General features: G+C 45.5%; 1 protein-coding gene across 1 annotated transcript in view; it reads left to right on the top strand.

Moving 5' to 3' along the window:
* Nucleotides 1–13,712, top strand: part of LOC119954981 (protein kinase C-binding protein NELL2-like) — a 320,987-nt gene that overhangs the window by 280,530 nt on the left and 26,745 nt on the right. The window contains exons 16-17 of the mRNA XM_038780757.1: nucleotides 11,997–12,137; nucleotides 12,695–12,888. Of these exons, the coding sequence (XP_038636685.1) occupies nucleotides 11,997–12,137; nucleotides 12,695–12,888 (335 nt within the window). The remainder of the gene's footprint in view (nucleotides 1–11,996; nucleotides 12,138–12,694; nucleotides 12,889–13,712) is intronic.

Here is a 13,712-nt window from a genome sequence, read left to right as displayed (position 1 = left end):
GCAGCTCTAACAGTCCCAGCAGCTCCAAATCTCAGTAGTGGCCACTGCTGGGATTGCAAACAGGCCTATGATGATGTCCAGACCCAGGTAAGTCCCAAACCTTAGGCAGAGTGGGACTGTGCATTCTCGGCGGAGAGGCGTGGGGGTTGGGTTTTGGAGGCCAGACGTGGAGGCAGAAAGGGGGAATGGGAGGACTCATCTCATAAAGTAGGCGGCACAGTAGCACAAGTGGTTAGCACTGTTGCTTCAGGGCACCCGGATCCCAGGTTCTATTCCCGGCTTGGATCACTGTCTGTGTGGAGTCTGCACGTTCTCCCTATATCTGCGTGGGTTTCCTCCGGGTGCTCCGGTTTCCTCCCACAAGACTAAAAAGACGTGATTGTTAGGTGAATTGGACATTCTGAATTCTCCCTCAGTGTACCCAAACAGGCGCTGGAATGCGCGACTAGGGGTTTTTCACAGTAACTTCATTGCAGTGTTAATGTAAGCCTACTTGTGACAATGAAGATTATTATTATTATAATGTGGGCTGCTCCTGATGCACACAGAGCACTCACCAAAACATGCAAACCCTTTCATTCCCTCTTTTTCAGCTCAGATGGTCAGAAAGCAAACTCCCCACTGTTGCCCGCCTGCCTACACGAATACCATTCTGGCACGGGCAGTGAAGTATACAGATCAATTGGCATGTGAACAAGTTCAATTGCGCATTTAATGATTTTTTTTTTCTTAAATGACGGGCAGGCTGCCGGTTGAGACATCCAACCACCTGCTGAATTACGGGAAACAGGCATGTCAGCTTTGTGACCTCCACATCATCACCCTGGATTTTACACACATGGAACATAAAATCTCAGTCCCGATCCATGAACTACAATGTGTTCTAAACCTTTGAAATTACGAAAGCCCGGGTATGAGTTGATGGCTACATTGATGCAGACAACAGGCACGATTTAATGGAAAGGTTTCTAAGTTTGGTAGCGAACAGGAACTGCCTCTAGCTTCCTGAAGCTCGGGCCCAGCAAGGGCCACTGCTATAAAATGTTAATTGCTCCACTTAAGGAGGCCCCACGACGGCCCTCCCGATTTTTCCCGGGAGCGGAGAATTCCGCCCATACATTTGGTAAAAGCAAATTACTGCGGATGCTGGAATCTGAAACAAAAACAGAAAACACTGGACAACCTCAGCAGGTCTGACAGCATCTGTGGAGAGAGAATCTCACCACAGATGCTGTCAGGCCTACTGAGATTGTCCAGTATTTTCTGTTTTTGTTCGTAGACCAAACATTTGTCCTTGTATGAGAAGCGTCATCAAACCCCTTTAAACATTACATCACTCAAGAACAAAGTGAAGCAACCAATATGGGTCAGTGAGTTTAAAATTTGATAAGGTTTTCAGAATGCATGTTTCCAGAAGTGGTTGTAGCTGCTCACTTGCCAGTAGGTTGCTAGGAGCTGTGCGAGTACTGTACAGAATTACTGCACAGTGTACATTAATGTTTAACAGCTTGGCCTTTAGGAATGATAAAATACAAACAAATTTGGTTGCCGTTTTGCTCCAGCACTTCAATCACACAAATGTTCGCACATATGGCTGGTAATTACAGAAGTCTTGCCATGAAATATTAGTTCAGATTAATATGTTATTTGCTTCCAGTGAAATGGCAGTTACATGATTTAATTTTTGAGCACTGAGAAAACAAACGCAAAAGAATATTAATAAACAGGATAATACCGCAGAGCCTGAAAAACTGAAACAAAATCAAAGGATGCTGAAAACCCTCAGCATTTCTGTGGAAAGAATCACAGTTAACAATTCAAATATTGTTCTCATTCTTTGGTGGGATGCAGGTATCGCTGGCAAGGTCAGTATTTGTTGCCCATCCCTAATTGCCCTTGAGTGGCTTGGTCGGCCATTTCAGAGGGTTGGCAAGGGTCAGTCACATTGCTGTGGATCGGGAGTCACAAGTAGGCCTGACCAGGTGAGGATGGCAGATTTCTACCCCTGCACAACATTAGTGAACCAGATGAGTTTTTGACAAAAATCGCTTATCGTTCCATGGTCACCATTACTGACTAGATTTATTACGTGAATTCAATTCATGAGACAGGAGGCATGAGAGAATTATAAGCTATGGAAGATGAAGCATCTCCTCCAGGGCCCCAAATACTCCTTCCAGGAGCGATTACAATTTGAGATTATTTCCTCTAATTTGTCACTGCTATTTCCTGCACATCGTGCAGTCTCTTTGACATTGGGGAGTGGGCTTTGGTGAAAACCTCCATTCAGTCTTCAAGTCCTACCTTCAGCTCTCTGTTGCTTGCTTCTACAATTCTCTCGGCCACTCTCAAGCGTACCAGTCCCTACAAAGTTACTATGAGAAACGAGAATTTGAAATAAACATTAACGGCGGTATTCTCCCCCCTCACACCGGGTGGGAGAATCGCCGGGGTGCCGTGCGAATCGCGCCACGCCGCCCCGACCCCCGCACACCCACCCCCCCCAAAACCAGCGCCGCGTGAATCGCGCCGGGCCGCTCGGAGAATTGCCATAAACGTCGAGCGACAATTCTCCGGCCCGGATGTTCCGACACGACAGGTTCCCACCGGCGCCGTCCACCCCGGTCCCTGCCGGTGGGAACTGTGCAGGAATGCTGCGGGGGGGGGGGGGGGGGGGCTGTGAGGGGGGCTGCTTCACCGGGAGGGGCCTCTGATGGGATCTGGCCCGCGATCGGGGCCCACCGATCGGCGGGTCAGCCTCTCCTCCCCTGGGCCTACCTCCTTCCGCAGCCGGCCCCAGAACACCGGCACCATGTTGGTGAGGGGCTGTGCGCGTAAGAAATTCCCCGCGCATGCACAGGATGGCGCGGCCTAACTGCGCATGCGCAGGATTCAGCTGCCCAAACTGCGCATGCGTAGGTTGGCGTAGTGATGCTGGAGTGGCGTGAACAATTCCAGCGCCGTACTGGCCCCTGTGGGGGCCAGAATAGGTTGTGCCCGGGACCTGTTCACGCCGTCGTGAAAAGCGACTGCGTGCACGATGGCGCGGGCACTTAGTCCCAGGAGTGGAGAATACCGCCCTAAGACTCACCCATGAGCCATAAAACTCAGAATATATGACACCAATTACCTGCAACTTATTACCGTCCTTCAGTGTATGTGCCTGGACTTCGGAGAAGGGGAAAGCAGGTAATTGACCTGGCAAAGAATGTTTCTTTGCAGAACCTGGAACCTGAGTGATACTGCTTTGCTTTGCCTTGATCCCAGGCACAGCGAACACAGTCCGATCCCACGCTGGAAGCATAGTTTTTCCAGTTGCATTCAGAGGGTGAAAGGGTAATAATATGCGCAAGTCAAAAAATCCGCTTTACGCCGGTGTGAATTTCCCACCAGTGTGAATTTCCCACCAGTGTGAATTTCCCACAGGAACTTCTGCTGTTGCCCATCATGGCGGATCCGGAAACCTTCTGGATACCGGCGTGAAACTGATTTTCATCCAGCTAATGGGATGTAGATGAAGGCCCAACCGGAATCTTCCACCCACGTCCGATGCTTCTAAACACGAGCGGGAATATACGCCGGTCCAAAACACATCTGGAACAACGTGACATGCAGATGTCAGGACTCAGCTGGAGAATGCCCGCCGCTGCCTCCAGGATGGAGGCCACCAGCAACCCTGGACCATAACAGTGGGTTAGGGAGCATCTACAGATGGTTCTTCCAGATTCAGTATCATGAGGCAATCCACCTACCAGCCTCAGTGTGTTCCTGGAGATCAATAATTTTCAGGAGCTCCATTTTCTTTCCCCAATGGTGGGTCAGCAATGTTGGCCAGCTTTTAAATATGACGTTCCGATATGATGGCGGGATGTGTGCCATCATGCCTACCCTGCCACGGAATATGACGCAAAACCCCTGGGTGCATAATTAATGAGGTTGGGGAGGGAAGGTATGGCGTGGTTTCCCATTAACCTCCGCAATGGGAAACACTCCCCATTCCCGCCCCCGCCAGGTGAAATAGTCCCATAGGGGAGAATTTGTCCGAGAATGTCAGCCCCACTATCCCAACTTCCTGCAGGAGACTGGCACTTTTCTCTTTGTAGGTCTGAGGCAAAATTGAAAACATTCATGATGCATAACCCAGAGCGTTTGTATAGACTCGGTTAAGGGACCCTAATATTTCTGATACGCAAACCAGAAAATTCTGTTTGCCAGATGCTGTAGCCCTGAGCGCAGGTGCGAGTTTTGACGAAGATTTTGGAACAGCTTGAATCTGCCACTTTGGTTTCAAATCAATTGTTTCAAATATTTTTGGTTTCAAATGTTTTTGACTGCGTTCCCATTTCTAGGCAACCTAATTTTGCCGACGTGAAATCGGACATAAAAACTATCTCAACATCTTTTTGCTTTGACAGGATAAAGGAGATGATTATCTGGACTGAATTATGATATTTAAGTTATACCCTACTGAGATGAAATACAAACATGCACGCCACGGACAGGCGCAGATTAACTGTACCCTGTTCAATGTCAACATGCCTCAGCTTGAACTTGAGAAAATAATTTCTTGCTGCATCACTATGAATTTCATTGCTTTCCCGTTGAGTGAGATCGATGATTGTTGTGAATTTTGCAGATTTTATGCTGTGTCCTGTATTCATTTGGAGCTGAATAATATTGGCTGTAAATGAGCCTTTCACCAGAAAGCAGAAAGTTTTGTTCTGTTTGGTGGTGACGTCATTTACCAATACGTGACGTTAAAATGCCTCATGGATTTTACATGAAAGAGATATTTCACCGCCTCATTTTATTTTGTCACCAGCCCATCACTTCACTATTATTATATAACTCTGCGCCCAAGCCACATTTTGGATGAATAAAGCCTATTATAATGCCAGGTGTTTTTGTTTTGCAGTTCTGGCTGACATAATTTGAAAAGTTTATTCAGCACATCACTGTGCTGTACTCAAATCCTAGGAGTAAACCAGAATGCAGTTGTGTGAAAACGCCACATATCCACCATGACAATGCTGAAAGTGTGGCTATAAATACTTTGTCTGATCTAATTTAAATCCATTTTATACACATGAAAGGACTTTGCAAATCGATTGCATTACTCTATTTTGGATGATGGATTCAGTTTCTGTATCACTTTGTCGGGATTCCACAAAGACAATGTTGTTGTAATTGAAATGGTAACAATTTTTAAGTCCAATCTTGTGCAGGAGAAAAACTCTGGGTTGGATTCTCCAGCCCCCCACGACATGTTTGGCAGCAGGAGGTGGTACGCCATTCGCTATGGTGGGTTTCTCTGCTCCTGTTGCTGTCAATAGGATTTCCCACTGAAGCCTCCCTGTGCCAGCAGGAAACCCCCAGATGGGGGCCCACTGCTGGCGGGACCTGAGAATCCTGCCACCAGCGACTAGCCGGAAACTCCGGCCCCTGTCTAAATTGGACTTGTACACACCTTGGGCTGGTTTCTCTGATCCACCAGCCACATATTTCTTAGCGGCTGGCTGTTCGCTGGGGGGTGGGATTCTTTACTTCCGCTGCTTCTCAATGGGATTCCCCATTGAAGCTACCTCATGCCGCCGGGAAACCCAAGGTCGGAGGTGCGTTGCTGGCGGGACTGTGGAATCCCAATGGCTGGAGAATTCCGGCCTATGTAATAGCCATTATTGGAATTTCAGTACCATTGACATTTCTGACCTCAGATAAAACTGTTCGAAAATAATGAAAGAAAGGGAACAACCTCCTGCCTACATTTTTGATATTTCTAAATTGACTTGGAGCTTGTTGTCTGGGATAAAAGTATCCTTAAAACATCTTGAAACATTTGAATAACTTGCACAAACATTTGGATATAAATTCAGTTTGCATGGATGTCAAAAGTACTCTGCAGGGTGAGTTCATAGAGTGTATTCGGGACAGTTATATTCAGGCCTTCTACAAATCCTCTGAGCACAGCCCAACAAACCATAATGACTACCTCCCCAACCCACCAGAAGTCATCCTTTAAAGCAGAAATCTGGTTGCCTTTAACTCTGGGAAGTGACATGGTGCTGTGACATCACTTCCAAGTCATTTGAGAGCTATTTAAATGCTTCACCTGTTTTGGGGAGGGTGGTGGGGGGGGGGGGGGGGGGGGGGGGGATTTACCCGCACATGCTCATTTGGCACAAGGTTTGGCAGAGACCCAGGACTGAACATTGACTTTGGGGGCAGGAAGCACGAGTCGAGACTATTTCTGGGTCCCCAACCCACCCCTAGGAGAGCAGTTAGTCTTCGGGATTTTAATTAGCGTGGATAAAGGTTGCCTGTCCCCATTCAAGAGCAGTGGTGGGATCGCAAAGCTGGAGGATCAATCAGAGGCTTTTTGGAGGAGCAGTCTGAATGAATGGTAACTAACTGAGAAGGAGCTGCAAAATGGAAGCGCACTTTCACCAAATTGTTGGAAAATGTAAACAGAAAGCAGAAAAAGCACCCCAGAGCCATTGGGTGGGGGGGGGGGGGGTGTTGGTGGAGGGTTCAGTTGGGTAGGAGGTGGAATCCTTTTACATGATGGCCAAGGGCTATACTCCCAACTGGGCATACAGTGAGGTTCTACAGGCCTACCTGGATTGCTGAAACCCCAGCTTGACCCTGGGCATCTGCCTCCAGGCAGTTAAACTGCGCCCACCTCACCATTGTGTTGGGTAATAGGAGGCCAACTGCAAAATCCCAGTCAGCTCCCTTTTCCAATGCTTAACAAGTCTCTTACTGGGCTTAATTGGCTTCCATAGCACTCTGGGAACTGGCTCACACTGGATGTGAAGGGCATATGAATTGGACCCTTGGTATCTTACTGACCAAAAGCCTTGAGCTGTAATTTTGTTTCAAAAAAGGCAAAGGAAGTTTAGTGCATTTTAAATGAAACTCCGGTGCCCCTTTGTACAGATTCAGCAATCCATATCTGGAAGTCATATTTCAAATTATATCTGTGCTGTCATATTACAGCATACCTGTTATATTTTATCACAAGAAGAAAAGAAATGTATTCAACAATTACATATACTTTTCTCGCAGTGTGCAGTATTGGGAGAAAATAATGTGTGGAGTCCATCATTTTTGACATTCTTCAAGGCGTTTATCAGCATATTTCACGGCATTAGACTTGTGCCTGACAGAATATTGTTTCTCCTTTTTTCAGCATCAACGAATGACTTAAATTTAAAGCTGAGTCGACTTTGGGATTTATCGTTATATTAGTTGGTTGGTTTGACAGCATTTCATTCGAAAATTAGCCATTTGCTTGCATTGAAATAAAATATAGGGGAGTAGAATCATCTCTCGACATTAAGATTGTGGTTTCTTGTGATGCATTTCATTTTTGACACCTGTGTTACTGGAGCGTACAGGAGAACCAAAAGAAAGATGGTGATGTGCAGGGCAAGTTCCAGAATGGACACAGCAATGTTGATTCATTTTTGAAGACCATATGGTTTCCTTAAATGAGTCACATTTCAATAGTTTGTGAATAAGATCGAAAGGAGTGTTGCCCTTACGGAAGTACAGGTTTGGTTCCCTGGTAGAGCATTTGGGTGGAGTGCAGACAGTCATATAGACTACCTTGGTCAGATAAATTGCAAATCCTGAGCCAGAGCTTTACTTGTCTCTCATGTAAATGGAGGAAACATCATGGGATATAATCGCATGATCTCTCCGCTTAGACATTCCGCACAATCGCAAGCAAGTATAAGAGGAGAATCAGACTTTTTTTTATCAAACCCATGTTTCGTTTCCAGGTGGAATGATGAATAGTGATGAAAACCTTTTTTGCAGGTATCTTGTTATGCAAATAATTTGTCGAACGGTTCCAATAAAATGCTACCACATTTTACAGAAAACATTTACCCTTCTTGCACAATAGTGCACAATTCTGGCACAGTGAGATTACGGAGCCATGAATAAGATAACACTTTTTTAATACATTTTGAGTACACAATTCTTTTTTTCCAATTAAGGGGAAATTTAGCATGGCCAATCTACCTACCCTGCACATCTTTGGGTTATGGGCGGAAGACCCACACAGACAGGGGGGAATGTGCAAACTCCACACGGACAGTTACCCTGGTCCAGGATTGAACACAGGTCCTCAGCGTTGTGTGGGAGCAGTGCTAACCACGGCTCTACCGTATCGTCCTTGAATGAGATATTTGGAAGAAATGCAAAAAGTACATTTCTTCCAAATAGCTCAAGCTACAATGAATAACATCAAGGAGTAAATTTTAGTCTTCATTGCCTGGGCGGTATTTTGGCGTGACAAACACTAGTCCATGAGAAGACCAATGCAAATTCTATTCTGGAAAAAATTGAACTAGTCAGGCAACATCTGTGGAGAGAAACACTAGTTAACATTTCAGGACAATGAACTTTCGTCAGAACTCAGCTCATCAATCTTTGATATTGGGCACGATCGAATGGTCATGCTGTGCCAGAAAAGCAGCGTGCCACGGCGCAACGTGGCTGATATAAGTCGGGAGACTCCACTCTTGGGATATAGCCAGCTTGAAACGCTTTGCAAACTATAACATATGGGCGGGATCACGTTTTGGCTTATTTGCATATTAGAGCTTCTCACTCTAACATGCAGTTTTCCAAGACACCTGAGGCATTGGGATCTATCCCCCATGCCTCAGAGGCCTCAGCGAGCGGTCTCCACAAATGGAGACCAGACAGGATGGCACTTGTGGGGATCGGGGGCCCTCCAACTGCTTGCCCTCTGGGTATGGTGGTACCCTTACACCGCCGGTGCCAGCTTGGCACCGCCAAGTGGCACTGGCAGGAGCACTGCCAGGGTACCAGGTTGGCACTGCCAAGGTGCCAAGCTGGCATTTTTCATGCTGCGGCAATCGGGCCAGGGTTGCCCTCTGAAGGTATTAGGAGGGAGGGGGGGGCTGATGTGGGAGCCAAGGAACCCCCTCAGATTGAGTTGGGGCTTATGGGGAGGGCGGGGGTTTGTCGGGGGCTACAGAGATAGGGCAAGCAGAACTCAGTGCAGAAAATGTGGCTACGTGTGGCCTCAGCCACGTAGTCCCTTTCCCTGCTGAGGCCCTCTATCTAACATGAGGAACGTTTGATTGGTCAGTGATTCTCGACGCTGAGAGACATACGACTAAACGAGCACGCTATGGGACTTTGTTCCCCTTTGGCTAAGTCGCGCTCATTAACTTTGTTTCCCTGCATAGATGCTGCCTGCCCTGTTGAGTCTTTCCAGCTTTTGGTTTATTCTTATTTCTGATTTCCAGTAACCACAGTCTTTTGCTTTTGTATTACAATTTTCATTCTTTCGACATCAGTAGTTCTGGGACTTGGTTGACTGAAAAATTGCCACATGAAACAGCTTGCCAGCCAATGGCACAGCTCATAAATAAATACATCAGCTTAAGTTTAATTTGCTTTGAGTCTATTTAGTTGCTGAATTGAGCAGTCAATCGTTAGAGCCAACATGTTTTAATGACATTAGTCTATGTTCCCTTTTTAAACTATTTCGAAGAATATTATTTGATTATTTTCATGAAAAACATTAATTGAATTATTAGTATTGCTGACGTTATCTGAACAATGCATTTGAAGCATTACTGATACCATGTAAACACTGAGCACATTAGTGTCGCCTCACTTTGTCCTCGATTTAACGGAGTCATTAACTCATTTAAATCAAGATTACTAATACCTCTATGAAAACAGAGGAGAATGGAAATTCAACAAATGCACTAAATCTTTGCGCAATATATATTATTCGATATTTTTCCGGCTAAACACTGGGAATTTCTCTGTTCGCTCAAATGCCTTCTGAAGTTACACCAAGATATTGGATTAAATCATGCAGGAAAATCATTTTGTTCGGGGAGGGGAGCTGGTCTGAGGAGGCAGCTGTTTCATGCGGCCAGGAGTGGCTTCCGGTATTTGAGAATGTGGGTGGCCCATGACTAGGTCTCGCTCCATAAACTTAACTTTTCTAGTCTGGTGGATAGGGTGAAGGCCAGTCTGAAAAGGTGGGATGCCCTCCCTCTGACCTTAGCGGGAAGGATACAGATGGTAAAGATGAATATTCTCCTGAGGTTTTTGTGTTTGTTTTTGTTCCAGTGTCTCCCAGTCTTTCTTCCCAAGATTTTCTTTTACAGGGGTTACTAAATTGACATTTGCTTTTGATTGGGCTGGTAAGACTTCTAGGGTTCGTAGGATGTTTTTTCAAATGGATCGGCAGTTGTGGGCCTGGGGTGGGGGGTTGGCACTACCTAAATTGTTATGTTACTAATGGGCGGCAAATATTGCTAAGGTGTGGAGGCGGTTCAAGGAACTGGTCTATATATGGGGGCAGAGGGAGGATGTTTTGTGCATAGGGTCAGGTCTTAGGGCCCAGACTGCACTCCCGTTTTCCTCTGTTAAATTCTCTTGAAATAGGGCAGCACGGTGGCCTAGTGGTTAGCACAACCGCCTCACGGCGCTGAGGTCCCAGGTTCGATTCCGGCTCTGGGTCACTGTCTGTGTGGAGTTTGCACATTCTCCCCATGTCTGCGTGGGTTTCGCCCCCACAACCCAAAAATGTGCAGAGTAGGTGGATTGGCCACGCTAAATTGCCCCTTAATTGGAAAAAATAATTGGGTAATCTAAATTTTAAAATAAAAAAAAAAATTTAAAAAAAAAAATTCTCTTGAAATGAAAATGAAAATCGTTTATTGTCACGAGTAGGCTTCAATGAAGTTACGGTGAAAAGCCCCTAGTCGCCACATTCTGGCGCCTGTCCGGGGAGGCTGGTACGGGAATCGAACCGTGCTGCTGGCCTGCTTGGTCTGCTTTAAAAGCCAGCGATTTAGCCAAGTGAGCTAAACCAGCACTCAGTGGTGATAGCCACTTTGGAATCTGTTTAGGCAGCACTTTAAATTGGGTCCCATGTCGCTGCTGGCTCTGAAATGCAGGAATCAGAGGGTTGTGCTGTCTGGCTTATTTTCATCTTTTACGGCATGGGAGAGGGAGGGGTTGGTGTGGTTTAGGGACATGTCTCTTGGAGGGTAGGATTGCTGGCCTAGACGAGTTGTTAGGGAAGTTCCAGCTCCTGCAAGGAATGTATTCAGGTATTTTCAGGTAATTTTTTAACGCAGGGAGCTTCCTTCATTTCTCCTGGTACTGTTGCCTTCACTTATTGACAGGATCCTGTCCTTGGCCAAGTTAGGGAGAGTAAGAGTTTGGATGCCTATGGGCAGATGTTGGTGATGGAGCATGCATCGCTTGAGGAAGTAAAGAGGGAGTGGGAGGATGAACTAGGTTATAATAATAATAATAATCTTTATTGTCACAAATAGGCTTACATTAACGCTGCAACGAAGTTGCTGCAGATAGGGACGCGGGCAGATGTCCTGGCCTTCACCTCGCTAATAGCTCGGAGACGAGTTCTGCTTGGGTGGAGGTACTCTGTGCAGCCTATGGCCTCGGCTTGATTGGGAGACCTGAAGGAATTTTTGCAACTTGAAAAGGGTTCTACTCGAGGTGCAACCCTTGACCTTCATCTCCTTTTTCAGGAAACTGATTACCGTCAGCTGTTTGAGGAGGTGGTTCTTGTCATTTTTTTAATTAAGGATCTGTTTTCTCGATGGGGAGTGAGCGGGACTGGGGGATTGGATGAGTTTACATTTGGTATAACACGAGGTTGTATTTTTTTGTTATAATGAAAATCTTGTTTGGATAAAAATATATTTTTAAAATTGTAACATTACTTCTGAAGAATTTGCAATTTCGGATCACAAGATATTTCTTTAGATTAGTTTGCTAAGTACAGAAATGCTCATTGCTTATGGTACAAAGCTGAACTTAGGGACCTAGGGACAGTCTACCGGCTGATTGCAGACCACAATGCTCTTTATTTTGGCTCCGGCTACAGAATTTGCGTTGACTGTATTGCATATCCAGTGTGTAAAACTTCTAGTGACAATGTTTTCCTTTTCGGCTCTGTACAGACATTGATGAATGTGCGGAGGGTTTTGTTCAGTGTGACAGCCGCGCTAATTGCATCAACCTTCCTGGATGGTACCATTGTGAATGCAGGGATGGCTACCATGACAATGGCCTCTTTGCAGCAAATGGGGAGACATGTGAAGGTCAGTGTCTTTACAAAAAAACCTTCTAATTTTATCCGTTCTCACCAGAGAACTACCACCATCCATTAAGTTGAAAGAAACGGTGCAGTTCTTAATGGATAGAATTGAACAGCCTTTGGTGGCAGTGCGTGTCTCTGCGATATTTCATTATCATTGTTAAAAGGTAATCATTCAATTTAGCAGCTGAATCAGGCATAGAGGGACATCTGATACTCACAAAACATTGCTGTGTGGACAAAATGTGTTGGATAGATGTCAGTTAACAATTTTCTTCATTGCACTGCAATGAACTGTAATTATATTAAAGTGTAATTATAATAACGGGGAATGACTGTTGCCCTTAAAAACATGAATATAATGTGTAAGATTTCACTATCTCAGAATGTTCATCAATTACAGATTCTTTGGAGTGTTTGGGGGATTGAACATTATGGGGTGAATTAATTTTAAGTTTGCAAGTTTTTATGAGAGAGAATTATTTATGTCATCTGCAGAGGAAGCATTATGTTAATTGAATATATGCACTGAAAAATAAATTTACATGTGTAATCTCACAGACATTGATGAATGCAGGACCAAGAGACACAGTTGCACCAACGACACCGTTTGCTTTAACCTCGAAGGAGGTTATGATTGTAGATGTCCTCATGGGAAAAACTGTACTGGGGACTGTGTCCACGAAGGTAAAATAAAGCACAACGGACAGATTTGGGTATTAGAAAATGACAAGTGCTCAGTCTGTTCATGCCAGGTGAGTTCCTACTTTAAATATTTTGTCAGCTTCTGCTCTTGCCAGTGAAATACATTCTCCTCTTTAGCCAGGTAACAGCTGTAGATCAGTTGGCAGCGGCATCACCTCTAAGTCAGGAGGTTGTGGGTTCAAATCCCACAGCAGCGAGCGGAACAATAAAAGATTTAAGTTGACGCTGAAGTGCAGCATGGAAACAGTGCTGCATTGTCAGAGGTGCTCTCTTCTGTCTGAGACTTCTTAGGTGGTCATATAGATCCTATGGTGCTATTTGAAAGAACAACAGGGAAGTTATCCCCAGTGTCCTGGTCAATATTAACATCATAAAAACAGATTATCAGATCAACGTCACATTACTGTTGTGGGAGCTCGCTATTATGTACCCTGCATTACAACAGGGCTGGAAAATGTTTCGAGGCATCCTGAGGGTTTTTGTAAATTAATTTACAGGCTGCGGGGGTCGCTAGTTAGGCCAGCATTTATTGCCGATCCCTAGTTGCTCTTCAGCAGGTGGTAGTGAGCTGCTGCAGTCCTTGGTGTGTAGGTACGCCCACAGTGCTGTTAGAGAGGGAATTCCAGGATTCACTAGGTTAATCCCAGAGTTGAGGGGGTTGGATTACAAGGAGAGGTTTAGTAGACTGGGACTGTACTCATTGGAATTTAGAAGGATGCGGGGGGGGGGGGGGGGGGGGGGGGGGGTGGAATCTCACAGAAACATATATAAAATTGTGAAGGGAATAGATAGGACAGATGCGGGGAGGTTGTTTCCACTGGCGGGTGAAAGCAGAACTAGGGGGCATAGCCTCAAAATAAGAAGTAGATTTAGG

Source organism: Scyliorhinus canicula, chromosome 20 (assembly GCF_902713615.1).
Source record: "Scyliorhinus canicula chromosome 20, sScyCan1.1, whole genome shotgun sequence".
Classification (NCBI taxonomy): Eukaryota; Metazoa; Chordata; class Chondrichthyes; order Carcharhiniformes; family Scyliorhinidae; genus Scyliorhinus; species Scyliorhinus canicula.
The sequence above is the reverse complement of the archived record's forward strand: the minus strand, read 5'-3'. Positions and strand labels throughout refer to the sequence as shown.